Source organism: Balaenoptera musculus, chromosome 12, assembly GCF_009873245.2.
Source record: "Balaenoptera musculus isolate JJ_BM4_2016_0621 chromosome 12, mBalMus1.pri.v3, whole genome shotgun sequence".
Taxonomy (NCBI): Eukaryota; Metazoa; Chordata; class Mammalia; order Artiodactyla; family Balaenopteridae; genus Balaenoptera; species Balaenoptera musculus.
The window spans coordinates 36,954,953-36,973,218 of NC_045796.1; the positions used below are offsets into that span (position 1 = coordinate 36,954,953).

The 18,266-nt window shown below is 43.1% G+C and overlaps 1 protein-coding gene across 6 annotated transcripts in view; it reads right to left on the minus strand.

Moving 5' to 3' along the window:
- NCOA7 (nuclear receptor coactivator 7) overlaps nt 1-18,266 on the minus strand; it is a 152,826-nt gene that overhangs the window by 10,283 nt on the left and 124,277 nt on the right. For 5 of the 6 annotated variants that reach the window (XM_036871527.1, XM_036871526.1, XM_036871525.1 and 2 more), the window contains one exon: nt 6,320-6,467. In XM_036871527.1, the coding sequence (XP_036727422.1) occupies nt 6,320-6,467 (148 nt within the window). Of the gene's footprint in view, nt 1-445; nt 1,729-6,319; nt 6,468-18,266 lie in introns of those variants that run through there. The other variant, XM_036871530.1, reaches the window with a different exon arrangement.

Consider the following 18,266-nt stretch of genomic DNA (forward strand, 5'->3'; position numbering starts at 1 on the left):
AAAACATTTACATTACATTTAGTGAAGGCTGTCAGACAATGACTACTTAGTTTCCAAAATGCTGTCATCTGAGCCGGATTTACAGGTAAGGAAAGTAGCCCTTAAATTTTACCATCTTCTCAAGGGGCATTTACTTAAAGAAAACACTGTTGAAGAATCACAAATCCAGCATTTTAAATGTATTAAATAAAGCACATATTTTGGGGGAACTCTACATTTAACACAGGTACAAAATGGAGCTGTGGAATGAAAAAATCAGTATGGAGTTTTGACTCCAAAGGGAAAGGGCAAACCACACCATCTCTCTCTCCAAAGTGAATAAAATACCTGCTCTGGCTGAAATATCAGCACGATCCTTTCTAATTAGAAAGCATTTCAAAGCATCTGAGCGGCAGAGCTTGGAGGATTCACGGGCACATGATTAGCCCTCAGGACTCCAACATACCTTCACAAAAGGCTCTTGGTCCGGTCTGGCACAATAGAAAATCTGAATGTCCAGGGGCAATCTTCTCATGGTGAAGTAGTGGGAACTGCCTGCTTGCTCTCTAAAGAGGTGCAGGTTTTTTCTCTTATCTGCCTCCACACCACTGTTACTTACAGCCACACTGAGCTACAACTGTTTATGCAGTATCTAGTTTCCTGCATGATTGAGTTTCTGTTTCCCTTAGGAGAGAGTTCAATATTTCTACAGGAACACACCCAAATTAGGATTTAGAGCAAACACACACTTCCTGTTAGGCATAGCTGTGAGGCTGTAAGAAGACACTTTCACCTTTGAAACGGTGGTTTCCTAACAGCACAACAAAACCTCAGTGTTTTGTGTTTTTTTTTTCTTCTTCTCCGTCTTGTACTTTTCTTCCCAATTGTCCTCCAGCTGGCTGAGCTAGCTTTTCTAGCCCTGCCTTTTCAGATTTTTTTTTCTGCATCCTAAAGCGAAACCTTCATTTTAAAAGTTTATGTGTGTTCCCTGACATCAGTTTGAATCTCAAAGGAAAGATGAAAAGGAGCCTTTACCAGAGGTAGGTTCATTACGCTTAGAACAATGGTGTTTCACTTCAATACCGTCATGTTTGTTAGGTATGAGAAACTTCAAAGAACTGAAAGAACATCCGGTTTATATGAGGCTGAGAAAAATGTTAGTTTAGATTCAGTTTTTCTAAAGAGCTGGCAAAGTAATATTTACCTTTTAACCTTTCAAAATATTAATCTTAATGACTAATAAGCATGATGAGTCCTCCTCTACTGCCCAGATCAGATATCAGCGGGTTGGAAAGAAATGTAGATTACCACTGGATCAATTTTCAGGGATCTTTCTGTGAGTTTTCCAGATCGAAAATGGCCTCTTGGTCTCCGGTACCCCTGGGAGATCGGGCGCCACTACACAGCTCATCCCGGGGGTCAGTTCTAATGAGGCTCTGGGAGATAACTGGTGACCAGTCTCAGGTCAGCCAGAACTTATTCTCAATGCAAGAGCCTGGACACAATCTAGGGCAGAATCACTTGGATTTTGTGCCAGTGAGACAGCATTCTTTTCAGCGCCTGACACTTCATGACAGCTAACATTTACTGAGTGCTTTCTATATGATGGCAAGTGCCAGGTGCTTTGCCAGGCATGTGGCACAAACAATTCCAATATATCATTTATCAGCTTTTCAAATTAGCAAAAGTTTTAAGAAAGGGATAATAGAAATAGTACTTTCTGTTGCCAGAAGCACAATGAGAAGAAGGGTATTCCTCACATTTCTGGAAAATTGTCATTATATAAAAGATTAGGAGCCTTAAAAAAAATCAATACCATTATACTAAGTAATATCACTTCCAGGAAATTAGGGGAATAGTCAGAGTTACAGATCATCTCATCCTTGTGAAAAACTTGAACCAACACGATTCCTAAAAGTGGGGAATTGTTAAATAAATTCTGATTGAGGTTTAAAATATTATGTAACCATTAAAATGAGGCTTCAAAATCTTTAATATGATACAATTCTCACAAGATGTCAGGTGAGAAAAGTCAGATACCAAACTATACATAGAACATTATCCCATTTTGCAAAAATACTCTCCCCACCCTTACCCCCTAGAAAACACCCTAAAATAGGAAAAAAAGAGTCAAAAAAATGTACAAAACTGATAAGTGTGGTTAGATATTATTTTCTAAATGTTCTGCATTGTGCTTTTCTGTAGTTTCCAAATTTCCTATAATAAAAGCAGGTGTTACTTTTATAAAATTAGGAAGTAAAGCTTATTTAAAGAGCTTGGGTGTGGAGGATGGACTAGTGGCTGGGTTGACTGGAGGTGCCCTAGAGTTTAAGTGAAGGGTGCAGACAGCTGACTAGGGCAGTGGTCCCCACCCTACGGAAGATCAGAATCAACAAATTCTAACTAGAGATGACTGACTACATATGATGATGAAAGAGAAGAATCTGGGTTGATATCTAGGCTTCTGGCTTGGGGCACCACTAATTAAGATGGGAATACATGAGAAGAAGCAAGTTTTGGGGAAAGATGAAGAGACGTTTTGGACATGCTGAGGATCAGACACCTGTCAGGGAAGTGAAGGTTCCTCTTCCCCACCCACAGAGAAGCAATTCTATCACAGTGGCCTGGCCTTAAGGTAATGCTAGTAAGCAGAATTTGCTCCTGCATGGGAGGGAGCTTGGACAGCATTCTTCTCCTCATTGTACTTTTGGACTTTCTCTTCCATGTGGCAAGAAATAGGGATAACAGTCCAGTCACCTCTCTCTCCAGTTATCTTTTCTTTCCATGTCCCAAGTGTTAACAAGTACACTAGGAGCTTGCAACAAGCCAACCCATTTCTTCCTCCTTCTCCATCCCTTCTTCTTTTCTTCCTCTTCCACTACAGGTCTAGAGACACCTTCTAAAGGGATTTGCCCTCTCATTCTCCTCAGTGGCTCAGCCTGAGTGGCTCACTCAAGCCCACTCTACCCTAGATCCGGAAGGAGACCTTTCTCTCTCTGCATGCCCCTTTAGCTCCTTTTCCTCTGGTGCTGGTAGGTGTGGCCTTTTCTCCCACAGGAGTTGTCAAGAGCTGAGATTCAAGGTTGGGATTAGTGGAAAGATGCAGAATAGGCCTAAAAGAGGGCTGCTTCAGTTCAAGATATTCAGGCCTAGTCGGGAAAGGATTAAATCCCCAGTGAAATTTAAACCTTCTCTCTGGCCCTCCATATTGGGCAAGAGACCATAGCCTCACTAAGAAAATACACATTTCCTAGCTATGCTTCCTCTGTGCGCATATCTCATGGGGGTGGGGGCCTCTTGGGCACAGATGGTTAGGCGAGGAGGACGGGAATTGATATTCTTTGACGCCTTGGCCAGAATGCCAGTGTCACACCATCTCTGCCTCGTGGAGACCCAGTCATGCCTGTGGGGCGTCTATGTGCTCTAGAACAGCAGCCTGGAAGAAAGGTGTGTGGAGGAGACAGAGGTGGGAGTCAGCAGCAGAAACCTCGAAAGCCGATGAGCTCGTCCAAGGAAGATGTAATAGACGAGAAGAAAAGAGAGCCAAGGATAAACTAGGGAACACCATGAGAAAAGGGACAAGCAAAGTATACTCAGAAAGACTGGCCAGAGACAGAAAAAAACAGAGTTGATATGAAGAGCCAAGGGAGGGAGAGCCTAATAGGCTTAAATATTTTTAATCAATGGTTTCAAACAAGAAGCTTATGAACTGTGGGAAGACAAACATGCAAACAAGTAAAGTGCTGAGCGATACACTACAGAGCTATGAGCTACGGGCTGTGGAAGGACAGGAGGAGTAACTCTGGCTGAAAGCATCAAAGAAGTGACAAATGAGCTGGACCTTGAAGGATGACAGGAGTCTGACATGGAAAGCTGTGTGTGTGCATGTACACATTCGGGCTGGGAGGGAGTGAATGAGAAAGGGACGAGTGAGGGCAAACACACATATGAAAGGACCTGGCATTCCAGAAGGAGCTAGACCCAAGGGGCAGGCCTCATCACCCTTAATCATCCCAGTCTGACAGAGTTCCAGCCTGGGAAGATCTGACTGCCCACTTGATGAATCTAAACCCAGACTGGGAGTATTGCTGGAGAAAACCCGCCCTCACTGCAGCCTGGTGCCAGACCCCACCAGGGCTTTCAATACCAGACAGCCATCCTACTGCAGTTCTTCAGTTGGTATTTTTCCTAGTCTCTATAGCTGCTACTTCAGACCTTCTCCGTATTCCTCTAAGTCTTCCCTCCTTCACTTCTAGGAGATGCTCCCTCCTTCTGCTGCAAAGAAATAATCAAATGAGCAATGCCACAATTTACCACCACTGAGTCTACATTCTATATGCACACATCCTATTCTTTTCTGCTGCCCGACCACCTAAGACCAATTCTATCCCTACCCCCACATTCCCGGCCAATTCTCGGGGATGCAGCCTCCCGCTTATTCCCTCTCCTATTCCCTTATCTCCTGTACCTTCTGTTCCACCGTTCCCGCTGACCTCATCCAAAAGGTTACAGTCTCCCTCACGAGAGGGAAAACCTCCCCACCCTCACCTCTTCTTCCAGCCTTTCATCTCATTTTTATTCTCCAAAACCAAATTCGAGTTGTTTGCCCACCTTTACCAGCTCCACTTACTCACCCCCAATTCATTCACTGAACATTGGTAGCTACATTTTGAAGCTACCACTTTAATGAAACTGCTTTTTGTCAAAGTCACCAACTATTACCTCCTTGGTTTTAAATCCAAAAGACATAGCTTAGTTCTTACCTTTTGACTCCTCTGCAGCATTAGACATTTTTGACCACTACTCCCCTCTTGAAACATTCTCTTCCCTTGGCTTCTAAGACATGACTTTTCTTGTCTTCCATGCCCTCCCCTGGCTGTTCCTTCTCAGTCACCTTTGTGGGCTCGACTATCTTTGGCCCCTTAGTGCTGGCATCCTGAAGGGTTCTCTCCTGAGCCCTGCTCCCTTGCCAATGGACACACTCTCCTAGGCTGACCTCACCTACACTCACAACTTCAACTTTGCTAATCACTTCCGAAAGTATATCTTCAGATTTTTTCCTAAGTTTTATTCTCAGTTGCCTCTTGGACATTCCACAGACGCCTCAAATTTAGATTAAAACCAGAACACAGAGCATTTTCTGCTGAATCTAATCCTCTTGCTATGCTCCTTGTCGCAGTGAAGGGCAGGTACCTCGATCCCTCCAGTTCCCATTCTAAAAACCAAGAGATCAACCTTGACATCTTCCTTACTTTCCACATGTAATTAATTACTCTTAAAACCCTGTTTTCCTCCTTCTAACTATCTTTCAAAAGCACTCAATTTCCTCTATCTGCACTGCCACTCTTTCAGCAACTGTTATCTCTCAACACTGATTACTGCAAGAGACTCCTAATGGGTCTTCAAGCCTCAAGGGTTGTCCAACTCCATGAACATCTGCCAGCAAGAGCAAGCTCTCCAAAATGCGTATCTGTATTTATTTCTCCAGGCTCCAAACAGCTCCTACTGGTTGAAGCTGTTTGAAGACAGCTCAAACTGCTGCCTTCCTACTGCCCTTAGGAAAATAACCAAACCAAACCTATGACAGTTCATAGGTCCTTCGTGATCTGCCATTTCATTATCTCCAGCTCTGTTTCTTGCCACTCCCTCAGCTTTGCACTCTACGATCCAGCTACACTGAACTCTTACTAGTTCGTCAAAAGCCCCACACTCTCTGTTTCTCCCCTGGGTCATTCCTCTACACAGACGTCTCTCTCTGGCCAGAACATGTTCCATGTTCCATGTCCCACTTTCACCCCAATTGCCTGTCCTCCCACTTCTGATCTCAGCTCAGATTACTCCTTCTGGGTCGCTTTCCCTGATCCCCTAGCTCCATTCAGGTGCCTGGGTACATGCTCCCATAGCACGTGGCACTTCACCTACAATGGTAATTATCTCACTATATTGTAATGATTATCTATACTCCTTGATGCTAAATTCTACTTATCTCATCCACCGTGCCCCTAACATGAGAAGGGTGTGGTAAGTGCTCAAAAAAATTATGAACAGTTTTTTAGGCCAAATTAAGAAGCTTGACTTTCATCCTGTACGTAATGGAGACCCTGCAGCAGTTTCAAAAAAGAGAAGTGAAATTACTGGGTTGTAGGGGTGGAGATGAGGTCTTTCTGACACACATAACTAGCTTCAAACAGAGGAATAAGGTTTTTTCCCCATGTGATTTCAAAGAGACACAGGAAATCTGACTTCTTGCCAGCCAAGAAGTTATTGGAATTTGGACACAAGAACATTTTGTTTGTGGACTGGACTTTAAGGGACAGTCTAGCCCTCTCTTGAGTCTCACCTCCCAGCTCTTGGTGGTCGGCTCACTGAAGAAGTTGTCAATCATATTCAGTTCTTCTTTTTCCACCACCACAAAGCCTTGCTCTTTGGCATCTTTCCCATAGACGTCAGGAGACCACTGAACAAAGAATGTGTACAAGTGATCCACCCTGAAAAACATGTTCATCACAGGGGTTAACACCAAATCTACTTTCCTGGCAGGCACCAGTAGGAACTTGGGCATGTACAGCTATCTTTTTCCTGCTTGGCAAATCCATTTTGCTAATTGGGAAATCTCCCATGTTGAAGATAATCTCTGCTAATGCATTCCAAACTTTGAAAATAAGTCAATAAATGGAAGCTAAAGTCCACAGACACTGAAAAAATGTCTTTGAATCTGAGGGAAAGATCAAGAAATGGGACATAAATGTAAAAAACAATGAAATATTTACACCAAATGTTTTTTCCTCATTGGGTGTTCATTTATTGGACACCTGTATTCATGGGAAAAAAATTAATCTGAAGCTTTAGATGGGAACAAAGATAAGCAATATTCCAATGGGTCTTATGTAGATTGAAGCATTATTATATCATAATTTTAATAAAATATCTTTAATAACTAGAAAATATCAGGGATAGTATTAGCTGTTATTTTAACATTAGAAAGAGACAATTTTATTGATATCGGAATGCAGTTTGCTTCCAATAGCTCTGTTCTCTTATACATATTTAACATCTGAAGCATCTTTCCAGACTTGATCAATAGAGAGGTGGCTAGTTCCTGAGCAGAGGGTGGGGCTTTTGGTCCCAGCACCTACAATATCCCCCCACCCCCTGCCCATGTAGAACAGTCAAAAGCTCTCTGACCTTAGATTCTACACCTGCAACCATCACCGTGGGGGAGTGGAAGATAGATAGGATCAAATGATTCTTAAAGTCTTTTCTAATTACAAACTGGTAATTTCAATTTGAGGCTACTGTTTGGGACAATGTTAACTTACTGCTAAGTTTTTAAAAGTTATAATTGTAAAAATATTATAACACAATTGCTATAGATTGAATGTTTGTGTGCCCCTAAAATTTGCATGTTGAAATCTAATCCCCAGTGTGATGGTATTTGGATGTAGGACCTTTCAGAGGTGCTTAGGTTATGAGGCATGATTGGGACTAAAAGAGACCCCACAGAGCTGGCTAGCCCCCTGTGCCATGTGAGAACACAGTGAAAAGACAGCCGTCTATGAACCAGAGTGAGCCCTCACAAGACACCGAATCTGCCAGCACCTTGATCCTGGACTTCCCAGCCTCTAGAACTGTCAAGAATAAACCTCTTCTTTATAAGCCACCCGGTCTATGGTATTCTGTTATAGCAACCTGAACAAACTAAGACAAATATTAATTAAAACAAAAAAGAAATGTCACTATAATTCTAATATTCCCATCGGTCAAACTGTCTTTAGGTTTCTACAGTCCTATCTGTTCTTGAGCACATGTACCCAGTTTTCTTTCCATTGTTATCAGGGCTAAGACATAATTGTTTGTTATATGTAACATAAAATAATGCATATTTGCCATGTTGCTAGCCCTTGTACTGACTTCTAAAAAAATTTATTTATTTATTTATTTATTTATTTATTTATGGCTGAGTTGGGTCTTGGTTGCTGCGCGCAGGCTTTCTCTAGTTGCGGCAAGCATGGGCTACTCTTCGTTGCGGTGCGCGGGCATCTCACTGCAGTGGCTTTTGTTGCGGAGCATGGACTCCAGGAGTACGGGTTTCAGTAGTTGTGGCACGCAGGCTCTAGAGTGCAGGCTCAGTAGTTGTGGCGCACGAGCTTAGTTGCTCCACGGCATGTGGGATCTTCCAGGACCAGGGCTCAAACCCGTGCCCCCTGCATTGGCAGGCGGATTCTTAACCACTGTGCCACCAGGGAAGCCCCTTGTACTGACTTTTAATGCCTACATTTCATGAAAGTAATAAACCATAATTACCCAAATTCCTATGCCTTTGGGATATTTAGGTTTTTTCCATTTCTTTGATTATACAAACAACGTTACGATGAACATCCTCATGATCTATGCCTTTTGCCACCTTTTGAATTATTTCCTCAAGATTAGTTCCCAGAAAAGGGATTATTAGGCCAAAGGGCATGATTTTATAACTTGTGATTCATCCTGCCAAACTGCTCTTGAAAGGCTGACTAGTTTACTCTGACACGAGCATTGCAGTTTGCATCTAAGTCTCCTAACAATCCTGCTTATCCTTCTTTTTCTAAATGAATTTAATATATATTTTAAGTTTTACCTGACTCACTTTGCATTTCTTTGAGTGGTAGTGGGTTGAACATTTTTTAAAAGTTTTCTTCCGGGCTGCTTTCATGAATTGGCTCCTTGTGATTGTGGAGTCAATGTTTTTCTTTTCAATATGTGGGGGCCTTTATATAATGTAAATTAACCACTATCAAATGTATTTCTAAGCTGTTTTTTCCTTTTTATATTAATTATGCCTTTTCTTCCATAATATAGAATTACCAGTTTTCATATATTTTATACACACACACACACACACATCCTCTCGGTTCCATTTCTCTTGAGATCCTTGACTAATACAATGGACTACTCTGAAAAGCTGTATAAGAAACTGATCAAAATGGTTATCTCTGGGGAATGGAATGAGGTAGAAGAAAGACATATTACATTTTATATATATATATATATATAGATATAGATATATAGATATCTTTCCATAAATTATTTAAATTTTTGGACTAGGTAGTACATTTTATAATTTGAGAATTAAAATTATATTTCAAAAGGCAAATAATGAGAAGTTTCCATCTCACTCATATCCCTGTCCGTCACATTCTGGGTCCACCTTTTTCCCCTATAGTTGACCACTTTATTATTTCCTTGTGTGTTCTTGTAGTATTATTTTTGTAGATAGAAATAAATATGAATATAGATTCTCTTTGTCTTTCATTTCTACAAAAGATAGTACTATTCTCTATCTAGCTTTTTTCACTAAACACTATAGCCTGGATATCCTTCCACAACAGTATAGAGATGGCTTCCTCATTCTTTCATAGCTACACAGTACTTTACTGTGTGGATTTATCATAGTTTATGTAACCATCCTCTCCAGCTGGACACTTGGGTTGTTTCCAAGACTGTGCTTTTATAAACAATGCTATGATGAGTAACTTGGTATGGTATGTCATTTTTGCACGTGTACAGGTAGAGCTGTAGGACATATTCCCAGAAGTGGGACTGTGTTATCAAAGGAGCAATTCATTTATGCTTTCTATATATAATACCATGTTGCCGTTTTTAGGGATGGAATCATTTTTTGCCCTCCTACCAGCAATATGTATACTCTTTTGAATCTCTGAACTATTATTAACATGTAGTATGACATTTCCTATTAAAAGTTAACTTAGAAAAAATCATGACTCCAGAAAGGTTTGATAAATATATAATTCTAGTGCTTCCCTGGTGGCGCAGTGGTTAAGAATCCGCCTGCCAATGCAGAGGACACAGGTTCGAGCCCTGGTCCGGGAAGATCCCACGTGCTGCAGAGCAACGAAGCCCGCGCGCCTAGAGCCCACGCTCTGCAACAAGAGAAGCCACCGCAATGAGAAGCACACACACCGCAAAAAAGAGTAGCCCCCACTTGCCGCAACTAGAGAAAGCCCACGTGCAGCAACGAGGACCCAACACAGCCAAAAATAAATAAATAAAATAAATAAATTAAAAAAAATATATATATATATATAATTCTAACTCTTTTAGTTTTCTAACACCTAAAATTTAGTCCATCCTAACTGTATTTTAGAAAAAAGTTGAGAACCAATATGCTTCACTTTAACTTTTGGAAAAGGACACATTTATTACATGCTTATCCACATCAAATAAAATGGCTTCCTAAATATTTGTTGGCTAGCTTATTTGTGAGAAAGAGGAAAGCAGTCCCTGATACGTGGGAGCTAGCCTGCTCCTATCGGCCAGGCCCCAGTGTTGGGAGAAACTGGCCTGGCACTCACAGCTAGGCCCTGGTATTCTCCCGTTGAACATTAACAACTTCACAAAACATCAACGTCCGGCAAAGCCACTCTATCACCATGATGAATCATGACAGAAACGAGACCACTGGGGTCTGATATCTAAACACAAACATTGTCCAACCACAAAAATGACCAAACATCTCTCTAATCTGGCTAATATAAATGACTGTGCTTCTTTACCAATTCTGGCACTAGCCTCTCTAGTTTTTCCTCCTTCTACATAGGATTTATAATATATTCAATCACAGAATGACTTTTGCTTCCTGACAGCTTCCAATCTAGAGCAAAGTGCCACTTTTTTAAGTTATCCCTCGAATCACCTAACATAAACCTACATCCTGTGACCCCTTTCAAGCACCCTCTTACTGAGATGGCCCTCGGTCCCATGCAGTGCATTCTCCCTCGTTGCAACAAGTCAACCCAACACATTCAATTTCGGGTGTGTTCCTGGTTGTCCCTGGCTGCAGTGCATCGCTTCCTTCAATAATACTCCCTGTGTACCCACTATGTGCCAGTGACCCTGACCTTGAGGAACTACCTTCTGGAATATTAGGGTTGGTGGAGATATAGGATATCATTTAATCCAACTAACTCTCCTTAGATGTAAGCCCCCTTAGATGGGGGCTCTGAAGTCTACTATCAGCATCACAGCCAGGACTAGATCTCCTGAGGTGGCAATCAGGGTTCTTTGAACCACACTACAAAGTCCTCCCCTTATCCCACACTGATTTCTGAATTGTTTCCCACTTAACTTCCTGGTTATGACACAAGACACATTTTTATCACTTTTTGAACCTACTTTCCATGAAGCACTGCTCGTTTATCCCCTAACATTTTACTCTCAAAGGAGAAGTCATTGTACAAGCATAAACACTGAAAAAGCATCCCAAGAAATGCTGAAAGCTCATGCTGACATATACCCCTGTGTAAGACTGCAAGGGAATGAGGGATGAGGCACAGATTTGAAGTTAAGATTTCATTTCTTCTTAGATATTATAAGAAAATATCAATTGTGAAAACTGCAGGTCAATACAGATTTTAAGGTGAGATCCGATCTTAGCAATTGCCAGTCACTTCCCTTTTTGGTGACAAAGACATTAAGTTGCTTGGGGAAACCATCTGAGCAATCCTTTTTATTGTGTAGATGCAAGGTGAGTAGGGCTTATTATTCTGGAGGAAGTTATAATTGAACATTCCCTGCTTGAGGAAGACAACTCGTTCCTCCAACCCACTGGGCGGGTGGATGGGATGGAAGGTGGGTGAGAGAGAAGATCTGTATAAGAAGGAGGATGTCCTAAGAAGGAGGAATTGTGTGCCTAATACCTCTCTTTCAAAGTTCAGGATTATCAGAGCATCTCTGATGAATTAACGTGGTCCTAATAGAGGTAAGACCTTGGGAAAGGATAATACCCCTTCTTCCACCCCATCCTTCTTGACGAGAAACTATTCAAGGGGGTGGGGGGAATGGCCTGGTCTAGACTCATGACCCGGGATCCACATGGTTCCTTGGTTATCTTAGGAGCAGGTGAATGTGGGCATGGTGTGCTGCTGGGAAAACAGTGGGCATACTATGGAAGGAGATGGCTACATGTGTCATACACATATGTGTGAGTTCCCAGGAGCTGTAACAAGTGAGGGGCTGGGGGAAGGTGAGTTTTGGCACAAAGTATTCTTGCCTGCCCTGTGCCTTTCTCTCTAGAAGAAATATGTCAACCCGGGGCAAGAATCTGGGATGACCAAGTAAGAGAGGATTATTCCAAATCTCTTCTCTTGGGACTGCTGGATTTCCAGTGAGTGGTGAATCAGGCCTCTGGGATCGTCTGTTGCCAGAGTGAGTGGCCTATTTTGCAGCAAGGTCAAGAGCAGCCAGGGCCAGCACTGGGCTTGTTGAACTTACCACAAAAGGAAATATCTAGAAAGGAGGGAAAAGGCATTCTCAAAATACCACAGAAAAGAGGGTCAAAGTCATAACAATTTTAATGTTAAACAGAGAAGCAACCTTCTGTTTTAAGCAATGCTGATGAAATATGTCAGCTACCTGAAAAGAAAAGACGTGATTCCCTGCCTTGAGGACTTCACATTGCACAACAGCTCTAAGAGGCAAGTGTTACTATGCCCAGTTTAAAGATAAGGAAACTGAGGCTCAGAAGATTAATGTGCCCAAACAGCCCATCTCTGGAAATGTTCCAGCCAGTCTAAGCTGACTGCCTCTTCTTTTGTGAATGCTGAACCCTAAGGGGGGTGGTACATTTTTGTACCTGTCCACAGACAGAGGTCTCATACTATAGGTCAACTACTTCCTTGGCTTTGGGTTTTATTAACGAAGCTCAAGTAAGTGTGAGAGGCCCTGAGTGGCCCTTAGGTCACGTGCGGCCCACCCCCCATTCCCGCTCGTCCACGTTGCACGCACAGGCGCCCATCACCGCCAGCACTGCGCTCCACGCTTGGGGAACATCGCGGGGCCGCCGCCTCGCCTCAGCCACGCTCCTGGCAATGGTTCTCCACTGGCTGCAACAGGCAGGGCAGCAGCCCTGGACCACCTCCCACCTCCCTCAGGTGGTGGGCTTTATCTCCGCAGCCAACGAAGTCGCCCCAGCCTCGAGAAGCCTCAGGTGACATGGCAAACCTCCGAAGTATGTTCTGCTATGGGGCAACCTGATGGGAAGTGCTCGTGTCTCTCCTCTCAGACATCCAGGGCACTGGCACACCCCAGTTTCCCTCAACTACAGCCTCCCACATAAAATCTCCTCATTCTCTCATGTAGCGAGGGCCCTCACGCTATGCCTCTGGGGGAAAAGCGGGAGTGGACAATTCAAATGGCCTGTTCCACAAGAGAAAATTAAAGTTCACTTGGAGCCAATCTTATTGCTTAATTCTTAGGCCCCTGGAGACCAAAGAGAAGAGGATGTGACTTCATCTTTTCTCCTTCTAGATTAGAGTGGCACTAAGTTTATTTAAGTTTATCTAACCTAATTCTGGGAATGGCTCTTTTTGGCTAACTTAACTGGATTTTCCTGGTGGTTAGTTCCCAGAACTGAACCCTGCCCTCTGGAAACAGGCGTAAAGTTCTGAAAATTCCGCTCCTAGTCCGTCTGGGTTCACCTCGCCCACTCCCTCCTCCTGACTATACCAGTTCCACTCTCACCTTGACCCTCAGCCCTCCTCTTTCCCCAGCGTTAGCCCCTCCTGGATTCACACACCTCCAGGCCAGTCTTTCCACCTCACCTGCACCGCCGCCCCCTAGAGGCACACAGCTTTGATCCTTCCATTGCACTTGCCCTTCCAAATGCCTGCCCACAGAAACAAACATCATCTTTCTCACTGCTCTCTTGGGATGATGCATGTTGCTGAGTTTGCTTATTGGCGCTTAATGGATCCACTACAAGTCAAGGGCACCTAACGCTGGCCAGGAGAAACCCTCCCTCGTGGGATTCTCTACTCCCCTCTAGCACTCTTCCTTCACTGCTTCGCACAGCAGCTATTCCAGGCCTCTACTTTCTCAAGCTCTCACCCCCGCTCTCCTACCCACCCACCCTCCCTGAACGGAGGACTCTCCGTTGTACCATTCTAGTAATGCACTCCCCTCTGCTCACCTCTTAATGACCTTTCTCTTCAGAAGAAGGAACTACTCTCCCGTTCTAACCCTCCTCTCTGAACTTTCAACAGCCCCGCTCCTTAGTGGATTCCCTCCATTATTCCCACCCCACTCCTCCATCCCTTTATCTCCTTCACCTTAATCCACAAACTTACTTGCACTTCCTTAAAAAATAAGCCTCAAGATTTTGTTTCTCCCTAAAGCCTCCTTCCTATACCTCATCTTCCCTTCAGATTGTACTGTTAACATCTGGGTTATGCATTTTTTTCCAACTCCTTTTCATTCCTGATTTTATTAACCTTTTAGTATATGCCCTTTCTTAAACCTGCCTCAGATACTGTCTGGAAGGAGGCAGGGTTTTTAAATCTTCTTCCCTCCTTCACTACTTTAGTGAAGCTGATTTCCTCAAACTCGACCTATTGTGAGTTCTCAACAGTATCTCAGTTATCATTTCTCTTGATCTCTGAAAACCTGTTGATGGCTTTTTTGAAACTCAGTGACTCACCCTGTGGTCTCCATGAGTCACTGAGCTTCTGGCTTCAGTTACCTCAGGACACTATCTACAGCCTCTGGCCAAGCCAACACGATTACCAGTAATACCACCATGCTAGCTACTACGTGGTCATGAAGCAATAAATGCAGTAACATGTGTGAGCATGGAACTCACAGGTCAGGTACTGGGTCCTGGAAAAAGCTAGTACTTAAGGAAGAAGCAGTAGAAGTGGTCCTGGAAGGAAGCCAAGAGAAAGTGGCAGGGAAGTAGAAGTGAGCTGATAAAATGCAAATCTGATCACTTTACCCAGCTGTGTAAAATCCTTCCAACATCTCCCTGTAGGTTTTAGGATAATTTCAAACTCCTTAGGCCAATCTCCCAAATGTGCTCTTTGCTCCAGCCATATGCTCTTGTATCTCTGCTCCAACATCCATTCTAATTATTATTATTATTATATACATAATATAATTATTATTATAATATATAATAATTTTTATTATTATTATTATTTTAAGAAGAGTGATGACAAAGGTAAGCCCAGTGGAGAATCATTTCACACTGGGGTCAGGGACGGCTTCCCAGGGGCCAAGGGCAAGCTGAGTTTGTTTGTTTGTTTGTTTGTTTTTTGGCTGCGTTGGGTCTTTGTTGCTGCGCGGGGGCTTTCTCTAGTTGCGCTGAGCGGGGGCTACTCTTTGTTGCGGTGTGTGGGCTCTAGGCACGTGGGCTTCAGTAGTTGTGGCATGCGGGCTCAGTACTTGTGGCTCTTGGGCTCTAGAGCACAGGCTCAGTAGTTGTGGCACATGGGGTTAGTTGCTCCACGGCATGTGGGATCTTCCTGGCCCAAGGATCGAACCCATGTCCCTGCATTGGCAGGTGGATTCTTAACCACTGCACCACCAGGGAAGCCCCCAAGCTGAGTTCTGAAGGAGGAGAAAGAGCCAGTTACTGGAGGAAGAGAAGTGGCATTCTACTGGAGGCGACATGCGCAAAAAGACCTGGCATCTTAAGGGCAGGGTGATGCCGGAAGGAGGTCAAACTGGACATGGCAGAGGGAAAGAGGGGCAATGCAATCATGTCACTGGAGGCTTCTGACAGAGGATTCTGTGATAGAGAAAAGCTGCTGAGATGCAGTGCCTGCCCAGAGTGATCCAGGCCCTGCCCTAGAGCGAGCAGGTTGAGAGAAATAAACAAAAATTCCTAACACAGTTCCAACAACACAGCCAGTGGGCATCTGAGCTGGGATGTCCATGTTGAATAGAAACTCATCAGGCAGGGGAAGAATTCCTGACAGGTAGAATGAAAGAGCAAGTTTTACTCTTTGCTAATGGAATGGCAGGAAAGGAAAAAAAAAAAAAAGAGCCAGAGGGGCCGGGTCACTGGGTCAGAGAAAGCCCTGGGCATGAGATAAAATGCTTTGACCTTATCCTGAGGCCACTGTTTACCGAAGTGCAGCAGGGGCAGCTCCACTGACTTCAGGGGATACACAGAGGAACCCATTTTCATAGTTACGTATTTATCTAAAGAGTATTAGGAGGAAATGCAACTAGCATATTATATACTTCAGATTTCACAGATATTACTGCTCAGGAAAAGCCGAAGTAAAAAAAAAAAAATGATTTGATCTAAATCCTTTGAAGACAACTATTAAGTAAACAGTAGTACAGATGGTTCGCAGATACGGGGATATTTGGAAAGGAAGTGAATGACCAAAGCCTGAGAAGCACCACTAGGCAACACCCAGGACTCCAGCAGGGAAGAAGCCTGGCCAGATCTTTAGAAAGATTGCGGTGGAGCCAAGTAGGGAAGGTCAGGAAGAGACAGGACCGACTAGAAACAAAGGCTCTGTGGAGAAGGCGACAAGGTGATCCAGCCATGAGATGATCAAGGCCAGAGCCCAGGCGAGGCAGTGGAGATGGGGAGAAGGTTGCCATCCACACTCCTCCAGGCACAAAAATAATCCCCACCCATCCAGCAACTGGTAATACCAAAACCCAGCACTCAAGCTTTGTTCAGGTTTTCTGTCTAACTACAAATTTGGGCTTCATCAGATTTCTTCAGAAGCCTCAAGGCTCCTTTAGAGATTCACCCCAAAGGAGACACCATATTCAAGTTACAAATCCCCATTTAGCAGATAAAGTTGTCATCTCTGAAGAAGAAATTCTTTGAAGGTAAGTGATAAAGGTCCTCAGAAGGCAGCAGGCTTACCTTAGAGGCAACAAAGCACTGCCGATTACAGCAAAGGAAGCAACAGCAGCAGTAACAACTAACTTTCATTTAGTGCATGGACAAGCTTATTTGTTTCTCATGATAACCTCAGGAGGTAGCCACTGTAATTATCGGTCCTATTTAACGGTGGAAGAAACAGATGCTTACACAGATTAACTAACTTGCCCAAGGCCACACAGTATGTTAGGGGCAGACCTGGTATTAACCTCAGGTCAGCTCGTGGCCCCTACCAATATGCTTCACCATTTCCTTTATGGTCAGTCCCTCTGTCCTGGTTTTACTATTTCATAAAAGCCCATCACTGACAAAGCTGTAGGGTTGAGGGATATAAAAACTGATGACAAATCTGAGTTGATGCTTGGAACAAAACATTATTCTAACTATTCATAGATTAGGTGTATGGGCTTTAGGTATGATTGTAATCTATGCTATCAAACAAGACTACTAGTTACGGTGGGATTTTATTTACTGTTGCTTTTTTCCCTTTTTTTTTTTTTTAACATAATTGTGAGGTAAAGTACAAAAAGCACACATTTCTAAGTTAAAGACCTGACCTCCCAAGTTGGTGCCACTTGTTATCAGCTGGAAGCTTAGAGAAAGGTCCTTAATCTCCCTGAGCTTCTAAAATGAAGATAAGAAAACCTAGCTCCTCATATAGGTATCTGGAGCATTAAACGTATAAGTTCATTCTACTTTCGAACAGACCTTTTAGAAAGTCCCTTCCGTGTGATTCTCTAAAATCCTGCTACCACATAAACCAACAAACTTGACCAAAATGACCCAGAAGTAGTTAGGCACTCTTGTCTTATCAAAGGTCACCTGACCAGTAAGAAAAGAAATTGGGGCAATACACAGCAAGATATAACCCCTAAATCACCCACTTGATTTCAAAACTATAAGCAGGAACCACTAAATAACTTAATAACTATTTCATTAAAAATATACTTCAGAGTACATTATGGCACAGAGAATAGGAAATAAGATAAGGAAAGGGAAGAAGAGAGAAAGAATGTGACCTAGAGAATACTGAACTATATACGTATGCAGTCCCACTGTTCACTTGTATTGATTGTAAATTAAAGATATTTCAAGGCACTTTGGCCTAAAACCTTCCCAGGCTCCTCCATTCTGAATACAGCCACAGAAACCCAATAAGGCAAAGCACTCTTGACCACAGAGGTCGTTACTAGAAAACTATCACCTTTTAAAACCCACCCTCAATGGCCTGACCCAAGGTCCTTATATGAAAGGGGTCATTTTAGGGACTTCCCTGTCAGTCCAGTGGTGAAGACTCCGTGCTTCCACTGCAGCGGGCGCATGTTCGATCCCTGGTTGGGGAACTAAGATCCCGCATGCCATGTGGCGTGGCCAAAATAAAAAAAAAGAAAGGGGTTATTTTACTTGCTTGTAAGGCCCCTTCTGGAGCCAATATTCCACAACTCCAGATGAAATCAACAGTTAGTAATGCCCTGATGTAATGCCCATTCTTAAAGGTTCTTTGTGTGTCTATGAAAGGAAAACATTATTTAAAAAGCACCAACTAAATAAGCTTCTTTGTTCTAGTTCACCAAAAATAATAGGAATCTTTTGAGAATCACTA